The sequence below is a fragment of the Gracilinanus agilis genome, chromosome 1 (assembly GCF_016433145.1).
Source record: "Gracilinanus agilis isolate LMUSP501 chromosome 1, AgileGrace, whole genome shotgun sequence".
Lineage (NCBI taxonomy): Eukaryota > Metazoa > Chordata > Mammalia > Didelphimorphia > Didelphidae > Gracilinanus > Gracilinanus agilis.
In genome coordinates, this window is record NC_058130.1 from 343,045,224 (window position 1) to 343,066,889 (window position 21,666).

The following is a 21,666-nucleotide window of genomic DNA, read 5'->3' on the forward strand; positions in this document are numbered from 1 at the left end:
TAAGTAATATTTTTTCTGGAAAAGGGGCAGTAGGCCAAAAATGTTTGGGAACCACTGGTTTAAACTAACTCCATTGTGTGTTTTCAAATCTACCAATTTAGAATTTTCTTCTAATTCACTACTACTTTTTAGCCATCAAGTTTCTATTGTTCAGTCATTTTCAACATTATCAGACCCATCTGGAGTTTTCTTGGCAAAGGTACTGGAGTGGTTTGCCATTATTCTCCAGCTCATTTGACAAATGAAGAAACTGAGGTAAATAGGGTTAAGTGGCTTGCCCATGTTCATACAGCCTACTTGAAGCCAAGCCTTCTCTAACTCATTATACAGATGAGGAAACTGAAGCAAACAGGGTTAAATGCTTTTCTCAGGGTCGCACAGCAAGTTAAGTGTCTGAGACCAAATTTGAACTTAGAAGAATGAGTCTTTCTCACTCTGGGCACAGCACTCTCTCCTCTCACTACCTAGATGCCTCCAACAAGTCTCTACCTCAAATATGACTGAATTTCTTAAACTGAGATTCAAATAATGAGGAAAATATGGAGTAAATGAAAAACAAGGATGGATTTGACATTTAAAGTCAAGTTTATTTAAATCATTCATCAAGAACACTCAATTTAAATAATATTTCCCTGCAAAATATAATTTTTTCCTTGCACAACAAAAAAAAAAAAATTCTCCCACATAAGTCATTCTTTTAGCTGGTTGGTTGGTTGTTGTCCTTTGTACTTGAAAAGGACCAAAATGACATCACTGGTGATGTCTTGTGACTAGAGTATAAATTGGATTTAAGTGAGGCAGAGTTAAACAAAGTCATCAGTCCTATCTCTCTTCCAAAGTCATTGAAGTCCAGTGGCAAGACAAAAGCCAAGAGTGAGAATGGTCTGGGATGCAGTGTGAACTTGGCTTCTTCATTGTCTGACCAAGCTCTAGAAGTTCTATAGTGTGTATTTCAGCTGCCTTCCTGGCCACTGGACAAACTGTTCTCTTCCCAAGGGAAAGTCTGCACATGCCAAGGAGAGACACCCCCACTAACTCACCAACAGGTTTAAGGCCTATCAGTTACCCTCAACCTAGTTTAGCCTATGTGCCCAGATGGTTTTACCAGGATGTGGCCCCTGTGCATGCTACAGTTTCTTGGAGTTACAGGTAAAAATGGGTGGCAGGTGAATATTAAAGGAAAAGAAGCAATCTAAAAAGGGCACAGCAAGTCCTCACAGAAGAGGTACTGGTCTTCCCTAAACACTCAGTATACCTCCATTCTCTTAGTTTCCACAGAGAGAATATACATAACAAAAAACTAGTAAGAGTTCAAGATATTTTTAAAAGAATTGTATTTTATTAATCATAACATCTAAATATATTTGAATATAGTTAAGTCAAGATTATTCAATTTATAGAAAATGTTTGCTTACTTATTATATCATCCGATGATGCGTATTTTGACCATTTTTGACATGTGGAATTCATATATATTTTGCAAAAACTTCTCAGATGCCTGGGATTGGACAGACTGGGAATTGCTGATCTAGGAAGGTACCACAAAAACAAACAAAAAAACCTACTAGTAGGCAGTATAGTTTCCCAGAACTCCCAATACCTGCTACCATGAAAACATTTAGCATCCTCCAGGGATGGCTTTCTACCTTAAACCACTTCATCTATGATTTTTATTTCTAATTGTGTATATAGAAACTATGAAAAAATGGAATTATATTTATAGGTTATTTTACATAAAACAACTATTCTGTGAAGTGAGGGATGCCTTCCTATATTAATGTCTTTATGCTTGTTCACTATCTTTTATTAATGAGCATAATCAAATATCCAAATCGGATTTTCAGTAGTTAACTTTAAGACATGATAATGAATACACAAACTAAATACAGATATCTCTTTTCAAACAGTGTTGTATTTTTCCATTACTTCTAAATAAGAACAGGAAATAGAAACTTAATGTACAAAAGCATCATTAATTCCCTGTGGTCACTGAAAAAATCATTATCTACTCCATGATCTTTCAGTACTGATGATATAGCAAATTTCTACTTCAAAGCATTATCAAGTCAACAAACTGTCAATCTATTACGCTGTTACATTGTTTAGCATAACTTACTTTCTGTACTATTCATCCTAACATTTATAAAAATCTCTATAACATGCTATCAGAATCCTCCATGTAAATAGCTTTCAAAGCCATATCAAATTTATATTAAGAGCTTTAATTTTCTATTACTATGAGAGCATGAAATATATGAAAAATTGTTTATTAACCCTTTGATTCTTATAAAAGCGGTACATGAAATGAAAATTTAAGGCACTGGTCTAACTTAAAATTATGCATAAAGACCTAATTATGTACTAAACTACAACACATGTTTAAAGTATGAGATGGTCATCAACTTTATATATAAAGTTTTCTGAGGGAAAAACATAATAATAAATAGATGGATATCAAATCATAGCTTATGACTTCTATTATGATTTCAAAGATATATTGCCAGTGGTTAGCCCTAATAAGGTTAAAATCACACTCCAAATCCTAATGAATTTATTTAATGAAGCATTTTGTTGAAGTGCAATAAACATATCAATATTTCATTCTTGTACAGAACACTTACCAATAAGAAACTTTGGTTAGACACCAAACATGATCTTTGTACACCAATTAAAATCACAAATATAATTAATTTTTGTTTTAGGAATTCATGGTCTCCTAAAAGACTTCTAAAGCCTCTTTTAGCTCTAAATCTATGATCCTGTAAGTGTTACTATCAAAATCTTTAATACAACCACATCAGTTTCCAAATACTCTGATAGAGTGAAACCCCCAAAGCTATCAAAACCACAGAGAAATGGCCATAACAGTTCACCTTTTTATCAAAAGCTATCTCTTTAAAAGGCTGATGTCTATTAATGGTTTTAAACAGCCCAGTAGGGGGTTAATGTTGTTGTCTGACTCGCTTTCATCAGTTTAAGAACCCATTAGCCCTCATTAGCATAGGTGCTCTATTGGTCTTTTGAAGTCTATTTCAGTTTCTAGCCAGGCAAGGAAGGTGGAGCCTCTCTCAAGAGCCTCAAAGATTGAAGTTTTTCACTTGTTCAGGGGGCAGAAATCAAGGCAAACTTCCTCAGCAACTGAGCCACTCTCTTATATTCCTTTCTTCATATAAATCAGATAAAAGGCAACTTATTTATACCAAGTGGGATGCAAAATGATTTTATATAAAAATTTAACATTAGTTTTCAGCATATTCACTATTTACACTTTTGCTATCATAAAATCTTAGATTTAGTAGTGACAAAGACCTCAGAGGCCATCAAGTCCAATATCTTCAGTTTACTTATGGCACAGCATAACAAGGTTAGGTGACTTAATATGGATAACACCATTAGCAAGTGCCTGCGGCAATAATCTAACTTCCTAACTCCAACACTCCAAAACACCACCTAGCTTTCATGTTGCAAAAACATTTACCAACTACTGCCCAAGGGCCATTCCCCAACAGACACCTGTGAAACAATCTTCAAAATAAAGAGAAATTAAAACTAAGAGTAAATATAGAAAAAAAATGTTATCTATCACTGTAAGAAATGAAAATTAAAACATCTCTGAGCTTTCACTTCATGCCCACTAAATTGTCAGATATGAATAATCAGTAATAGAGAGGCACTGGGAAGTCATATACTAATTCATTGTTGATGATAATAAAGTCATCAGATACTAAGTTCGCTGTTGATGGATCTGTGTGAATTAGTCCGACCATTCTGGAAAACAATTTGGAATTATTCAAGAAAGGTCATTAAACTCTTCATGTCCTTTGATCAGCAATCCTATTTCTAGGCATAAATCCCAAGGAGGTCAAAGACATAAAAGAGGGTTCCATATATTCATGGCAACACTTTTCACAGAACAAAAAACTGGAAACAAAATGGGAAGTGAATGAACAATTTGTGACATGAATATAACGCAGTTTTACAGTACTAAAAAAAAAAATGAGGAATTGAGAGAAACTTAAGACTCGTACAAACTGATGCAAAGTGCAAAAAAAGAACAAGTTCTAAAATAATATAAATTTTTCAAAACTGGGGGCAGCTGGGTAGCTCAGTAGATTGAGAGCCAGGCCTAGAGACAGGAGGTCCTAGGTTCAAATCCGGCCTCAGACACTTCCCAGCTGTGTGACCCTGGGCAAGTCACTTGACCCCCATTGCCTACCCTTACCAATCTTCCACCTATAAGTCAATACACAGAAGTTAAGGGTTTAAAATTAAAAAAAAAAAAAAAACCCCAACAACTGAGCTCAATAAAGGCAAAGTACAACACATAACCCAGAAATCAGATGGCTAGATAAAGCAGACAGACATGTGGACAACACAGTAGCTGTGTTGATTGGTTTTGTTTGACTTGTTTAAAGGTAAAGTTGTGGGGCAGAAGGAAGGGAATATAGAAAAATTATTGTAATGCTTAAAAAATGAATGAAAAATGTTTAACTTTTAAAAATATAACTGGAAGATATATGCCCTTTCATAAACACAAACATGGTGACATTTTAAAAAATTTCATTAGAACAAATTAAATACATATTCATCTCCCTGGCCTTATCCTCCATTTCCAATCTTAGCATTTCCATTACTCTATGGTCCAGCTATACTGACCAATTTGCTGTTCCTCATACTCAGGACATTGTATCTCACCTTTAGATAATGAAAAAGTATGAGGAATGAGTCTCTCATTCCTAGACAATTCTCCCTCCTGAAATCCTTATCTTCCTTCAATACTCAAAGTACTACTTGTCTACTTAAGAACTTTTCTGGTCCTCCCAACTGCTGATGCTCTCCTATCCAAGGTTACTTTGCATCTGTTTTGTTTGTATTTTGCTATACTTTTATATGTATGTGTTATCTCCTCTTTTTAGAATTTAAGTTCCATGAGAACAGTAAATTATTTTAATCTTGTCTTTGTATTCCCAGTGCCTGGAATATAATATATGCTTAATAAATATTCAACTGATTACAAACCAAATATATTCCTCTTTTATAGTTTAACCAAGGATTCAGTGACATATTTTTATAGTAATAAAAATTAAAAGCCACAAGACTGTTCCCATCTTTCCCCATTGTTTATTTTTTCCAGAACCAAAGAGCTATCATGAAAACACATAGAATAAGGGGCCTCAATAAACTTAATATTGTTTTAGTCTCTGTGGAAAGGAATATAAATTGCCATTTCTGATTGCAAAGCACCTGTAATTTCAAGGATCACTGAGGGTTTTTGTTTTGGGGTTGCTGGAGAAAAAGGAGGAGAGGAGCGATGTTCAACATTTTACCTTGTTAAGATTGCTCTGGCAGCAAAATATAGAGGATAGAATTGGGCTGAGAGAATCTTAAGGGAAGGGAAAAAATAAGAAACCTACTAAATATAAGATTGATGTTGTCAGACCTTTGATTTTGAAGAGGACCAATAACAACAGGGGTGGATGTCTTGACTGGAGCATGAACTGGAAGTAAAGCAGAAATATAGAAAGTCATCAGCCTCACTCTCTCTTCCAGAGTCATCAAAGTCCAATGGATAAAATGAAGGATGACTAATGATGGCCCGGGATGTAGTGGATGACCTTGGCTTCTTCAATGTCTGACCAAGCTATAAGCAGCACCTGCTTCAGCTGCTTTTGTAGCTGTTGGAACAAACTGTTTTCATCCACCCCTTCCTCTGGGAAAAGACTTCTTATGCTTGGGGTCGACATTCCCCTAATTCACCGACAGGTTTGAGGCCTGTCAGTTACCCTCTATCTGGTTTAGCCCATCTGCTAAAAGAGTTTTACTAGGGTGTGGTCCCTGTGCATGCTACAACTTCTTGAAATCACAAGTGACAGTTGGGTGAAAGATGGACATGAAAGATGGATGAGCAGTCCTGAAAAGAGTTTGGCAAACTCTTACACTAAGGTGCTAGTTTTCCCTGAACACCCCATATACCCCAAGTCAAGAAGTAATTTGGGCTTGAACTTCAACAACAGTAGAGGTAAAAGAGACGTTTCATTAAACAGCCAGAACCTGGTGACTAACTAGATGTGGGGCAAGAGAAAAAGTTAAAGTGTACTCCAAGGTGGCTAGGAGAAACAGTGTTGTTTAGCATCAGCAGAGGGGAAAAGGACTAGCAGGAAGACAAGTTGGTTCAGGGCACAGTTAAAAGTTCAATCTTGAACATTTTAAGTTTGATACCCTATCAGAATATCCAATTACAGGATCCTAGCAGACAGAAGTATGTAATTACTGATCACTCTGGGAAAGTAACTTCACCTTTCCAGCCTTTACTTTCAGTTTTCAATGTCTGTAGAATGTGAGATAGGGGTGTGTGTGTGTGTGTGTGTGTGTGTGTGTGTGTGTGTGTCCTATGACCCCTTCTAACATTCTGTGATCTGTGATTTGAGGTCTGGGCTGAGTACAGTAAAATGGAAAGAATACCAGGCTTGGAGTTAGAGAACTTGGACCTAAACCTTAACTCCAACATTTAGTACCTCTGTAATCTTGGGCACATCAATGAACCTCTCTTAACTCAGTTTCCCCACTTCTAAAGAGAAACAAATAGATAACCTCTAAAGTTTCTTTCAGCTTTAATTAAAACATTATAATGTAGATTGTAATCATCTTAACAGAAGTGAGAGTTGGAGTTAAGGAAGGAATACAAAGGCAAAAAGAACACAAAGCTAAGGCCAGAATTCTGGAGAATAGCCACATTTGGGCAAGAAGAAAACGAAAACAACCACCACCACCACCACAGGAAAAAAACCCTAAAATAATAGGAAAAGAACAAGAGTATAGTATCAGACAAGTCAAGTAAGAGGATGTCAAGAATAGCAGAGTTTATAAAGATCAAACTTGATAAAAAAGCTACTGATTTGAAAATTAAGAGTGCCAGCTGCCTTCAAGTACACAATTATCAGTAATGTGGTGTAGGAAAAAAGTAAGTAAATACGAAAGTAAATTATTCTTTGATATTCCTAACAATAGATGTCCTAACCTCTCTGAAAAGCAGGAATCACCTACTACTCCACATTTAAAATAGTACTTAACCTATACATTCAGTAAAAGAGGGAATTCCTGGGGAGTAACCTTCTCTAGTAAGACAGATCTGCACTTACATCCTGGAGGTGGCCTGGAGCACTCAAAGACTTAGTGACTTCCCAAGGTCAGATAATCAGGGTTTGTGTTAAGAGGCAAAACTTGACCCTAGAGCCACAGTGGTGAACCTATGGCATGCTTGTCAAAGAGTACAAGAGTACATGCTCTGTGAGCATGCAAGCGCCCACCAGAGTTCATTATTAGAAAGGCAGAGGGACTTGGGAGAGCTGCTCCCTTCCCCCTCAAGGACATTTTTTCACTCACTTCACCCACCAGTAGCCCAATGGGAGCGCTTCCTCCCCTATCTGGGTAAGGTGGGGGGGGAGGGGGGGTAGTGACTCACTGGGGGGAAGGAGGGACACATAGCACTGCAATCTCTAAAAGGCTGACCAGCACATCAGGGCTTCCTAATTCCTAATTCATCTCTTTATCCAATGTACTAAGCTGACTTCATTTGGTAATGACTGAATCATCAAAAAAAAAAAAAATTATGTCCAGTATATAAACGATTTCCAACTTAGACGCATATATTCTAGAAAAAAATTTATAAGAAAGCTATTTAGGATCCAGAACACATTTTCCCCAAAGAAAAAATATTAACAACCAAAATTAGAAGGAAACCAACAAACTGGGAAAAAATTTTTATAACAAAACTCTGACAAAGATTTAATTTCCCAAACATATCAGGAACTAAGTGAAATTTACAAAAAAATCAAGCCATTCCCCAATTGACAAATGGTCAAGGGATATGAATAGGCAGTTTTCAGATGAAGAAATCAAAACTATCAATAAGCACATGAAAAAGTGTTCTAAATCCCTCCTGATTAGAGAAATGCAAATCAAAACAACTCTGAGGTACCACCTTATACCTAGCAGAATGGCCAATATGACAGCAAAGGAAAGTGATAAATGATGAAGGGGATATGGCAAAATTGGGACACTAAGACACTGCTGGTGGAATTGTGAATTAATCCAATGATTCTGGAGGGCAATTTGGAATTATGTGCAAAGGGCTTTAAAAGGATGCCTGCCCTTTGATCCAGCCATACCACTGCTGGATTTGTATTCCAAGGAGATAATAAGGAAAAAGACTTATACAAAACTATTGAAAGCTATGCTCTTTGTGGTGGCAAAAAATTTGGAAAATGAGGGGGTGTCCATCAATTGGGGAATGACTGAACAAATTGTGGTATCTGATGGTGATGGAATACTATTGTGTTGAAGGGAATAAAGAACTGGAGGAATTCCATGTGAACTGGAAAGTCCTCTGGAAATTGATGCAGAGCAAAAGGAGCAAAGCCAGAAGAACATTGTACACATTGTATACATTATGGTACAATCAAATGTAACAGACTTTTCTACTAGCAGCAATGCAATGATTCAGGGCAATCCAGAGGAACTTATGAGAAAGAACACTACCCACATTCAGAGAAAGAACTGTGGGAGAAGAAATGCAGAAAAAAAAAAATATGATTGATCACGTGGTTTGATGGGGATATGATTAGAAATTGTGACTTTAAAAGATCACTACTGCAAATATGAATAATATGGAAATAGATTTTGAACAAGGATACATGTATAACCCAGTGGAATTGCTTGTCAGCTCTGGGAGGGGGGAAGAAAAAGGGGTGAGAAAGATCATGAATCATGTAACCATGGAAAAATAGTCCAAATAAATAAACAAACAAATGAGAAGAGATATTAATAACAACAGTCCTAGTAATATTTTACTGTTTTATCAGTATGGGTTTATATTAGAAGAAAGAAGACAGGATCAAAATCAGTAAATTCATTAGTGTATGGAGACATACTCATATGGCTTATGAACATCATATAATCTTCATCAAACCTGAAAATATTTAAACTAAGGGAAAAGGAAACCCCTTAAAACAAGTAACTTAAGGGAAAAAAATTAAATACTTCTTTATACTCCAGGTAACATAGGCAACTCATTTCCCCCACAAAGTTGTAAAGCCTGAAAAGAATATATATAGTAATTCCTCATTTAGCCAGAACTATTGCCTAAGAAGTTTTCTAAATAATTTTTAAATACCTAAACTTTTCATAAAGTGATGGAAATTATTATTCTTTTTTTTAAAACCCTTACCTTCTACCTTAGAACCAATACTGTGTATTGGTTCTAAGGCAGAAGAGTGGTAAGGGCTAGACAATGAGGGTTAAGTGAGTTGCCCAGGGTCACACAGCTAGAAAGTCTCTGAGACCAGATTTGAACCTAGGACCTCTCATCTCTAGGCCTGGCTCTCAATCCACTGAGCTACCCAGCTGCCCCTAAAAATTCTTCTTAAGTATGATAAACTGCTGCACCTTCTTAAATAGAGTATATGGGGCATAATCAGCAAGAAAACTCTTACATTTGGGAACAAAATCAAGTCTGCTACCAGTCTGGGATGGTCAGATTACTTGTAGTCCTCTCCAGTGCTCAAGTGACACCATTCCTACCTACTTCATTCCTTCAAAGGCATTAAATATCAAGGTGATTTAGGGCTATTATTATAAATATCCATTTTTGTACTGATTTATCAGTAACCTTAAGTGGCTATAGAGTTCTCTGTACCTATACAGATTGAAACCAACCTATTATACCTTTTGAATTATTACGTTTTAAAAAATGGTTTCCTCTGTCAGACTAACAACTGTCACTTCTTATTCTCTGTGGCAATCAGCATACAAGTTTCTATAAAGTTCTTCCTATATTTCCCTCCTATTTCACATAATCTATTCCCTCTCCAATCCTAACACCTCCTAATAATGATTGCTTCTAATATTTGGTCAACTGCAAAACCAGATAACCTAGAATGCTAAAACTCTGTTCAAAAATATGCTGAGTACATGAGCTTTAATGCATAATGCTTAATAACATCTCTCAACTTCTTCTGAAGATCTTTTTTGTTTATTCTCTTATTTATGGCTAAGATTCAGAGAGGTAAGATTACCCTTAAGTGACCTCTCATTAACTCGGGTATTACTGTAAATTCACCAATGGCAAATCCACAACAGGTTATTGGGAACATTCAACAGTATATCACTAACCCCTAAGAACTGCTTCACATAGGGAAAATCTGCTCTCCTACAAAATGTTTCTTGTTGCTACTGTCACAGATGAAATATTGGACTGGATGGACCACTGGTCTGACCCAATGTAGCATGTCCTATGCTCTTATGTCCTGAATATTTCAAACTATCATTACCTGAGACTTCAGGATTGATTACTGTGGTGCTACTGATTTTCTGACCCAATAGAAAATGCAATAAAGAGGCAAATTTTAATTTCCATGCCTGAACTTTAACTTTTGAGACCAAACAGATACAAGCTGTTATTTATAACTCTTAGTAATTATTCCTCCACTTACTCTTCTACCAATTAATTGTTGACAATTATTGTTGACTTCCACTTTGGGGAAACAGATAAATTACTACAATTTCAAAAATACTGAGCCAATTTTCAAGTGAAAAACAAAACAAAACAAAAATGGTCACCTTAAAGTTACTTCACCTCAAAGCAAAAAGGGTGACACAGACAAGGAGGGCAAACCATAGAGCTATGTCCTCAACTCCAAAAAGATACTATCTACCATATTTACATCTAACTTCAAAAAAGGGGTGGGGATAGTGGGGTGACTAAAGAAATAAAGACAGAAAACTGTTATTTGCATAGTTGATTTCTTCAGATAATTTATTAAGAGATTATCTAGTCATGTCATAGTTTTCCATTTTTTGGAAATGTAGTTTATGTTTGATTAATAATGTCCACATTTGTATTAAAATGAGTTTTTAAATATATATATATATATTACTTTAGTAGATATTTCTGAAAGAAAAAGCCTAAGATAAATGCTACATATGACACACACACACACACACACACACACACACACACACACTCTTACATCTTCAGAGCATAAACTGTACAGCAGAGGTAAAGGTATAAACAAACTTGGGAAGATGCCACAGTTTGGGAAAGGTGGTTTCTGAAAGGGTTGCTGTACAAAAATCAATACATTTCCCCATAGGTTCATGATGTAAAATTCTATAATCAAGGCTTGTAGATTTGTAATTATGGTATGTCAGCTACATTTAAACAAGAGTGTTAAAAGATTGTTAAAGTTAAACTAACACAATTGCAGTGTGAATTGTCTTAGTCTCATTCTAATCTACTGATGTCACTTTCATTTAATCAGAGGGAAACTATGGGCCAATGTCAATGCTATTTCACATGCCCTAACACTCTTATGCTCACATTAGATTTTTGTTCGTTAACAATATAAAATGGCTACATAAAGATATATTTAAGAAAGTTATTTTTAGTCCATTTATTCACCAGTAGAACATTTCAGCTGACTTTATTGTAAAGCAAGCTGGTTTTAAAGCAATTAAGCAATGTTAACTGAATGGGTACATTTTTTTTCTTAGAGAAAATTTGAATAACCATACAATGACCACAGCACTAATAAACCATTTATTTTTGGAAAATAATAATCCCACTTCAGAGATCTCTAGACATAAGTTTATTCAAAACTTGATGTCAACAATTAGAATCAATTCTATATTTTTCTTCTCTCCTGGGGAAAATTCTTTTATAGCACAAATTGTAAACCTGGAATGGAACTTAGAAACCATCTAGATCAATGTCCTCATCTTAGAGACAAAGAAACTGAGGCTCAGAAAAGCTGAGTGACTCGTCCTAAGTCAGACAGCTAGTAAGTGTCATGGTCAGGATTTGAACATGTTTTCTTGATTCCAAATTTTAATCATTCCAACATAACACTTGTCACTGTTTCCAAGGGATCTATACTCGGCAGTGCTACATAACAATTATAGAAGAAAAAGTCTATTTGTAATTCATGGTAAAGCTGTATACTGTTATTTAAAAATTTAACAGAAGCAAGATATAGCTTGCTATTACAAGAACTGTATATAGTTCTACAAGAAAAGAAACAAGCTAGGAAGACTCCTTGAAGAAGTAAGCTGTAACTGTAGCCACTATAAGAATACATCAATTAAGTGACTTCCAGAAACAAACTAAGCAAACTTTCATAACAAGTTAGAAGGCAGTTGCCAGGAGCAGAAGACCACTCATGGCCCTTTAAAGAGGCATGAATTATCACAAAACTCATTGAAAATCTCCAGAGTATGTCCAAGTAATGTTTTCTATACCCAAATTACCTATTCAGGAGTCATCTGGTGAATTACAAATTATAACAAAAGTGGATGAAACCAGGGAGAAAAAACTTTTATGATAACTTTTTTTGCACAAAAAAAAATATAGAGAGGTAATTTTTAGATAAACTAAAGCTCAAAATTATCATTTTTGAAAAGAGATAACTTTTGATTATGTAGTATTTGGAAAATTATATCAATGTAACACTAATCAGAATGAAAATCACAAAATCTGAAAGTTGGAAGGAGACTCAGTAAACATCTAGATCAGTGTGAGCAAATCTTTTAGAAATGGAATGCTGGTTCCTGTCCCCACCCCAACCCCCAGACATTGTGTCATACCTGTCCTCCCAAGAGCCTATGCTGTGCCCCACCCCTTTACCCCACACAGGGGAGGGAGGGAGCCCTTCCATTTCAAAGGGGCTCTGGGTGGAGGGGTGAGTAAAGTCCTCAGCAAGTGTAGAGAGGGGGAAGAGAGTGGCCCAAGTGCTTTGCTCCCTTCCAGCTCTGCCAACTGTGAGCTGCTCCACCTTATCCTCATGAGTTCCCATCGGGCAGAGAGGCAGGGGATGGGAAAAAATGTCATCAGGCATCTATGGAGAGGGGGAGAGGAGCAGCTTGGCCTGAGTCCCTTTGCCTTTCTAATAACAAACTCTAGGGGTGTGGGGAGGAAGGGTGGCCAAATGCCCAGAGAGTGCTCTACTTGCCATCTCTGGCACCCGTGTCATAGGTTCACCATCATTGATCTAGACCAGTGATGGGCAAACTTTTTAAAGAGGGGGCCAAAGGAAAGGAAATGCTCATCTGTCAGTTTGTTTCTAAGGCAACTCTTTCAAAGTTTCATTGTATTGTATCCTACTTATTGTATTTGTCAGATTAGGAATAATGTCTGGCTGGATAGAACATTTCAGGGGCTGCATCTGGCCCGCTGGCCTTAGAGTTTGCCCATCACTGATCTAGACCAACTCCATATACACAAACAAACATAAATCCCCATTACAACATATTCAACAAAGGGTCATCCAATCACTTCTGAAAAGATATCCAAGGAGGGGAACTCATCACCTCTTTAGGGTGGCACATTCCAAATTTAGATAGCTCTAATAGGAAGGCTTTTCCAGACAACAAAACTAAATGTATCTCTTTGCAACTTCCACCCACCTTCCTAGTTCTGCCCTTTGAGGCCAAACAGAACAAATCTTATCCCATCCCCCCACATGAAAGTCTTCTAGATACTTGAAATAAGTTCTCACATTCCCCGTCTTCTCTCCTTCAGCACATTTGTGTTCAGTTCTTTAAAATGATCCTTATGCACAGGACTTAAAGTCCTTCACCACATTCTCCAGCTTAACAATCTCCTTAAGCCACGGTCCCCAGAACTGAACCCAATATTCCAGATGAAGTCTGGCGAGGGCAGAGGCAATGAAACTATCCCGTTTTTGTATTTTTTTTTTTAAATCCATCTGGGGCTCTGATAACTGTTGTCTTCCTAATATAGCAAAAGCCATGGGGCTTGAGAGAACAGTTATCATTCCCATTCTTCTACTAATGAGTTGTGTGATCTTGGGCAAGCCACTTTATTTCTTTAGGCCTCAACTTTCATTTCTATAAAAATAAGGAAATTAGACTGGAACAAGGATTTCAACTGTTTTTATGTCTCAAACTTCTCTGGGGATTTCAGTTCAGTCCTCTTGTACTTTTTGCTCAAGTGGATATGTAATCAGATTAGCAAATCTTGCTGAAAAAAAAAAAAGATTTGGATAGTAATACTACAAATAGAGTCTATAAACTTAAAAATAAAACTGAAACCAGAATATGAAAAACTAAACAATAGCAAGCAAGAGAGGATTCATTCATTAGGTAGGCCACATTCAGAGTTGAATTTGATGGCATATATGTTTTATGGCAACTGATTAAGGTTGAGCCTACTTTCCTAAGAGAGTAGGGTGGTATAGTGAACAGTTTGCCCTCCATTCAGGTTAAGGTGATGATATTTCTAATCTTGCTATTTCTTCACATTAAATATATCCCTTTAAGCTAATTAATATTAACTGATTAATTTGACAGTGGAGTGTTCATACTGAATCAATGACACAGGGAAAACACCAACTACAAGCAGCTATTTATATAGGGAGAACATACCAACATGAAGGCTTGAGCCAATGGAATTAGAGAAAACTCTATAACCCATTTGGAAATCCCTAGAATCTTGAAGGCAAGGTGTAATTTGAGGAATTAACAATGAGAGTAGCAGTTGGGACAAAGACGGAAGGGTTTATATAAGCTACACCAGTCTTATTAATCAGTAAACTACAACAGCAGTAACCATGTTTTCCTCCATCTCTATATCTTCCTGAATACTTAACACTGTGCTCTGCACAAAGACAACATTTAATAAATGTCTGTTGATTGCTGTTGAGCATCTCCACAGGACAATGACCAGAATGATAAGTTTACTTTGGTGAAAGGAAATGGCTCTCTAGACCAGGAAAGACATGAGAGCTCTCTTTGAAGAACCTTGTATTTGAAGTACTTGAAGGATTATCTTATGGTAGAAGGATAGAAGTTGTTTTCCTTGGCCCCAGAGGGTAAAAGTAAAAAGCTATAGAGGCATATTTAAGCATGCTGCAAGAAATAATCCCTAGTAATCAGAAATGTCCAAAAGTGGAATGAATTTCTGCACAAAAATCCATTATTTATTTTGGCCTACTATACTTCCCTGCTAAGCCATCTCATAAGACAGAATTTCGATATATGAATTAGACATAAATTTTGTTCTACATGGCTTAAGTTCTCAAGTGTGGTGAGAATTTGAGGTCTATGTTCAAGGTTACAAAACTAGCACCTGAGATAACCAAAAAACATTACCTCATTAAATCTGCTTTACTACCATTTTTTCTCTCAAAATATATATTTTCTTTACTTATATTAGATTTTTTTCTCAAAATAATTTTCTCTCCTAACAATTGCCCAGGCACCCTTACTACTTATTATAATCACTCTTCTTTCTTAAAAGCATCAGTAAAAAGCATGCTTTTTTTTCCTTTGCTCTTTTTCATTTTAAGTTTTCAGTTGCTCAGTTAGGGAGTGGTGGGCTTCCTACTCAAAGGCAATCATCAGAGGGAGTGGTTTTTAGTTGCCCTCTTCTTCCAAGACAATCACTTTAGGAAAAGGTCGTTCCATCTGAAAATCTAAAAATTCTTTAACAGTAAAAATCAGAGCTAATCTGTTATAATACATACTTGCATTACCCTAAGTGTTATAAAGCAATGCTATTGTTGCCAATGCATGTGTTTGTATGTATTTATTTTGTTAAGAGGTGTTCTTTTTTCTTTTGCTACCCCTGCTGAGCAATGCAAGAACAGAGACCTCTAGGAGGATGGTGTAGGTCTTGGGAGTAGGAAAGACGAGATCAAATCCCATCTCAGACACTTACTGTGTATCCTTGGGCAAGTCCTTAGCCTCAGTTTCTTTCTCTTTAAATGGAAATAATAATAGCACATACCTCAAGAGGCCAATGGAACGGGAATATTACCTTGGACAGCTAGCCTTGCTTCCAACACAAAACCCATAAGCCATCATCCCAGGAAACAAACCCTTTGAAGATAGGACCAGTCATCATCACCAAAAGTTACCCAGAGGGCAAACACACCAGTATGACTGAAGCAATACAGCATTCTGAGAGAGACAGGAATCCGTATCTTCCAAGCAAGTCAAACTACTGTCACCAAGTAGACCACCACTTCTTTCAAACCCTGATGGAGATAGCCCTGGACCTGAAGCCAAAAGTCCCAGGAATAGCACTGATTTAGATCATGTGGTGTTCCCCCACCTCTAGTAACCCCCTATCACTTCCAGGATCAAACACAACATCTTCTGTTTGGTGTTCAAAGATCCTTCAAAACAACCCACATACACACACCTTTCAAGGCTTCTTACACTTTACTCCCCACACATACTCTTCAATTCAGTGATACTGGCTTTTCCACAAACAGGCCATTCCATTTCTTGGTTCCAGTCATTTTCTCTGGTTCTCCTCAATTCCTGGGACAGTGATGGTGAACCTTTTAGAAGGGTGGTGATGTGAGAAATATCCTCAGGCACTGTGGAGAGGGGGAGGGTAGCAGCCCAGCCCCAAGTCCCTTTGGCTTTCTAGTAATGAACTTTGTGCTGGGGCAACAGCACATGTGCCCACAGAGAGGGCTCTGAGTACCCCCCCCCCGGCACGTGTGCCATAGGTTTGCCACCATGGGCCTAGGATATTCTTACCTCCTCCATGCTATCTCCTTATTAGCCTCTTTTAAAACTCATCTAAAATCCCTTCTTTTACTCTGACCTTAATTCTAAGGCCTTCCTTGTGTTAATTATTTCCTATTTATTCTCTATATAGCTTGCTTTGTATATATTTGCTTGTATGTTGTCTTCATTAGATTGTAAACTCTTTAAAAGTAGGAACTACTATCTTTAGCCATTGCATAGCCCCAGTGCTTAAAGACATAGTGTCTGGCACATAGTAAATACTATAAATGTTCACTGACTGACAGACTGATTCTCACATACCACAAGACCATAGTCTTAATTTGCTAGTTAACACTACATAGAACAAACCTAAATTACAATTTAAGGAATTTCTAGTGAGCCCAATAAATAAGAAAAAAAATCTCCTTATTACACTGATACAAACAGAACAAAACTAACACCCCAAATATAGGCCATGCTATAAAGAAAATAAAACTGGGAATATTAAGTAGTAAAAAGAATAAATAATACATGAACCACCAGGCTATATTAAAATGAAGCTACAAAAAATTACCTGGAACACTGAAAATTCAATGAAATGTGTGAATGAATGGTCAGGCTATTTGTACAAAAGTTAATTTTGTTATTCATTTGTTCTACATTTTGCACTTACATTGTAATAAGTAAATGGCAGCTCCAAAAGTAAATGCTAAGGAAAATGCAGTGGAAATTTGATATAAACCAAGGAAATAGCTTTACCAATGTACATAGAGTTTCTATGATAATGAAGTCGTGACTTTAACATTTCATATATATAACAGAAATGACCAAGAGAGTACTTGTCTACTTGTTATGCTGGAATTTACTAAAAGTACACTAGAATTTATTAAAATTTGTTGTTACAAATTACTAAAGAGATAGCTATGTTCTTTATTATACTTTGAAAATTTCATTATTTTTCATTACCTTTATTATAAATTACTTGTAAACACAACCCACCTGATCATCTCTCAAATCTTTTCCATCAAGTACCAATGCCTTGACATTACAAATATAAAAAATGAGTCAAAGCCTATTAATACTTTTATTATACTTTAAAAGCAGCTATCAATACTTTCATCCTGGTAAGAAGTCATGTAATGATTTCATAATTTTATCTTAAGGACAATTTTTAAAGTTTCCTAGGCATTTACTAGTTATTAAGATAAAGTTATCTGATAGAAGGGAAGCATAAAGATGAAAAAAGCATCTTCTCGGAGTAAATAAGAATTGGGTTCAAATCTTGTCTCTTGCAGATACTGTCTAACTATAAGCAAGCCAGTCAGTCAATAAACATTTATTAAAGACCTACTAGCTGACAGACACTATGCTAAGTTCCAAAAATATAAAAAGAGAAAAAAAGCAGTCCCTGCCTACAAGAAGCTTACAATCTAATGGGGAAGATAATATACAAACAAATATATTCAAAGCAAGCTACTTTGGATAGAGGATAACTAAGAAATGATTGAAAGAGAGAAAGTATTGGAATTAAGAGGGGGTTACATAAGGCTGTAAAAGGTGCGATTATAGTTGAGACTTAAAGGAAGCCAAGGAAGTTAATAGTGGAAGAAAAGGGAAAGCATTCCAGACATAAGGAAAGCCAGAAAAAAATGCCCCAAACCAAGAATTGGAAAAGAACTATATACAAACAAGCTGTATATAAGACGAATTTAAAAGTTACCTCTTAAGTTAAAGATCTACACTAAATAGGTAGAGTGAGTCGTGAGTCATCACATCAGGAGTTCTTCGTAAGGATGAAATCATAGATCCAGATGAAAGTGAAGCCAACAGAATAAGCTCCCTGAGGGCAGATAATGATTCTGTGCCATTTCTGTCTCTCAGGGATCTGTCACAATAAGCACTTAAATGTCAGTGGAATTGTAAAAGCATTCACTTTCTCCCACACAACAATCCCTCCTCTACCCCTAGAATCTTTGAATAATCTGTCCTATATATATTCCACTTCTTAGAAATTTCTTTTCTTTCAACTCTGCTCAAGTACCACTTTCAACATGTTTCATGATGCCCTTCTCCCAGCTACTAAATAGGGAAGGAGGGGAAGGGGGAGGGTAGTTTATTACTTTGTTTTTATTATATACAAATTGCTTCCTTCTCCATAAAATAATGGAAAAGGAAATGGCAAACTACTCCAGTTATCTTTACCTCATGGATTATGGTTCATGAGGTCACAAGAAATAGGACATGACTAAACCACAAACATAATACAAACTCCTTAAAGAAAGGCCTGTATAATTTTTGTCTTTGTACTATCCTAGCATGTTATGTGGCATATTCCTTAAATATATGCTTGATTCATGGTGTGACTGAGATAGTTATAAGAGTTGTACTATTACTTCTGAATATTTTTTTATTTATCCTATACTCAAAAAGTTTTAAAAGTTTTTGCCTCAAAAAATTCCCCCTACTCTCAATTTCAATGTAAATACATGTTGGACATCAATTCCTAAAACTTATTACTTGATCAGTTTTATGCAGTCTTTCCTTCCAAAGAATGAATATAAGCAACTAAAGTCACATAATTTATCATTATAAAAATTGGTGTTTGTATAAACTCAAGAATTCTATCTCAAAGCTGAAAACACTAAGAATCTAGATAGATGAAGCCTCTTGCTGCTTCCTAGTACAGCAAAGCGTAGAAATAGTTCAATGTGAAGGGGTGGTAAGAACACAGCAATTACACCTTAAATTAATGAATTTACATTTTCTCACCTTTTCCTCTGAACTGCCTCTCATTCGAAGAAGTGAGCAGGCAAAAGGTTGGCACCACAAGTAAGAATGCAGATGCCACAGTGCTCTCTCTTCCCCATAAACTGTGATTTAACAGATCATGCTTTAGAATCCATGAGCTTTTCTACAAATGATTTGTCTTCTATCTTAAAGGGCCCAATTAAATAATTACCTTAATAGTTTGGCACCACACAATAGGATTCTACCAATGCTGCTCTATCTCAAAGCAAAATTCACTTTCCTTTGGCAGATATTTAAAAAGCCTTCCTACACCACAGAGGGACAGAACATGTGTAGCATTACCCAAAAGAGATTTGAGGGAAGGATTGGAGAATAGTCCAAAGAAAGAACCCAACTTTAGGTTACTCTCTGGAAGTTAACCCCCAACTTCTTTAGGTTCCAGCCTAGAGAAGCCCCAGATTGGTTGGGAGGGGAGGTGGTAAAAAATTCCGTCCAAAGGCTAAACACTCCCTAGACTTCTGAAACCTCGGGCCTACCTCCAGACCCGCGGCGGACTAAAGTTAGCCGGCACACTGAAATTCCAAAAGGAGCCTCCTCCTCGGCAGAACTTTCTCCCAAGTTCAAGAACATTAGGCAAGTGCAGGCCCCAATGCCCACGCTCCCAGCTTCGAGGGAGCCCCGCCCTTCCTAACCAGCTGGGTGCGGGGCTGGTAGAGCGCGAGGATGGGGTCTCCAAGGGAGGGGGCTGCGCGCCCCCGCCCCCTGCCCCAAAGCACTTCTCGGGTGCGCGCGGCCAGTCAGCCCCACCCGAGCCTCGCGCCCAGCGTTCAGCTCCCGCAAGGAGGAGTGGGGCAGGGAGAGGGTGCAGCACGAACCTCCGCCTCTCCCCTTGGCCTCCGCCCCGCGACCCGCACAGGCCAGAAAGGGTCCCAGGAGCTGGGGGCGCAGGCTGTCGGGCCCGGCTTCAGCTGGGCCTCCCCTACTCTGGACCAATCCGGCCCCAGCCGTGATGGAAAGGAAGACATCGGCACTCACCTTTTCACGACGCCCGTTTTGATCTTGATCTGCCTCACGCGAGGATCTGCCATGGTCCCCTGATGAGAGCCGGCGGAAGGAGAGCGAAAAGTCGGGACTCACAGAGGGGAGGATACGGAGCACGCCGAAACCGGTTATGTCCGCTAAGCCGCGGGAGTTCTCGTGCGCATGCGCCTGTCCAGCCACAGCCCGAGATCTTTCCCGAAGCGCTGCACCACCCTTCTGCCCTCCCCCATCTCGCGTCTGACCAATGGAAGCCCGGGGACAAATGGAGCTCCTTAACCGTCAGCTCCCTTCGCAACCAGCCAACCAGCCAGTCAGCCAGCCAACCAGCCAGCCAGCCAGCCTTTCTCTGCTCCCGTAGAGCAGCCTGTGACATTTTTCACTGCTGGACTGTCCCGGACCCTTACTCTCCTCCTCCACCCAAATGGAGTGGATTAGAACGGACGCTCTGATTCTCTGATTCATTTTATAAACTGGGTAAATTAGAAAACTTTTAAAATGATTTACATGTTTAATGCCCAGGGACCAATACCTCTAGATGCATTTTCATATGCTTAATAAAGAATGTTTTTGACAAAAGTTATTTATATTATAATACAAATATAATGATAAAATATAATATAAAATATGTTATTTGCATATCTACATAATATCTACCATATAAGCATATTATGTATATTATGGTATTCTATGGTATCATTTATAGTATGTATTATATGTACTTATACTATCTACTGTATATTTATGTAGTATATACACATATGTATGTATATATGTAGTATATGTTTATACATATCCAGTTGTGTGGTGCATATATGTGGTATATATTATGATCTGTATAATATACATGTATCTATATTATATGTATATGTATGCTATATATATTTAAAGGATATATAGTATATATGCTAATATGTATATAGAGCATATATGTTATAAATGTTTTGTGTAGTATAAATACTATATAAAGATTAGTAGGTAATTTATTAACTACAAATAAGTTTTTAGTATACAGACTATATATAGTCTATAACTATATTCACAGTAAACATTTATTAAATGCCTACTATGTGCCAGGCTCTGTGTTAAATTCTGGGGATACAAAAAGAAACAAAAGACAGTCTCTGCCCTCAAGGAGCTTACAATCTAATGAGGAGACAACATGCAAACAAATATATACAAAACAAGCTATGTATAAGATAAATAAGGAATAATTAACAGATGGAAGGCACTGAAATTCAGAAGGGTTGGGGGAGGCTTTCTGTAGAAGTTGGTGTTTTAATTGGGACCTAAAAGAAGCTAAGGAGATCAATAAGTAGAGCAGAGAAGAGAGAGCATGCCAGG

General features: G+C 37.2%; 1 protein-coding gene across 1 annotated transcript in view; it reads right to left on the reverse strand.

Annotated features, from left to right (window-relative positions):
* TBCA (tubulin folding cofactor A) overlaps positions 1-20,491 on the reverse strand; it is a 92,239-nt gene extending 71,748 nt beyond the window's left edge. Inside the window, exon 1 of the mRNA XM_044663188.1 lies at positions 20,320-20,491. Within this exon, the coding sequence (XP_044519123.1) occupies positions 20,320-20,372 (53 nt within the window). The 5' untranslated portion in view covers positions 20,373-20,491. The remainder of the gene's footprint in view (positions 1-20,319) is intronic.
* Between the last annotated feature and the right edge of the window lie 1,175 nt (positions 20,492-21,666).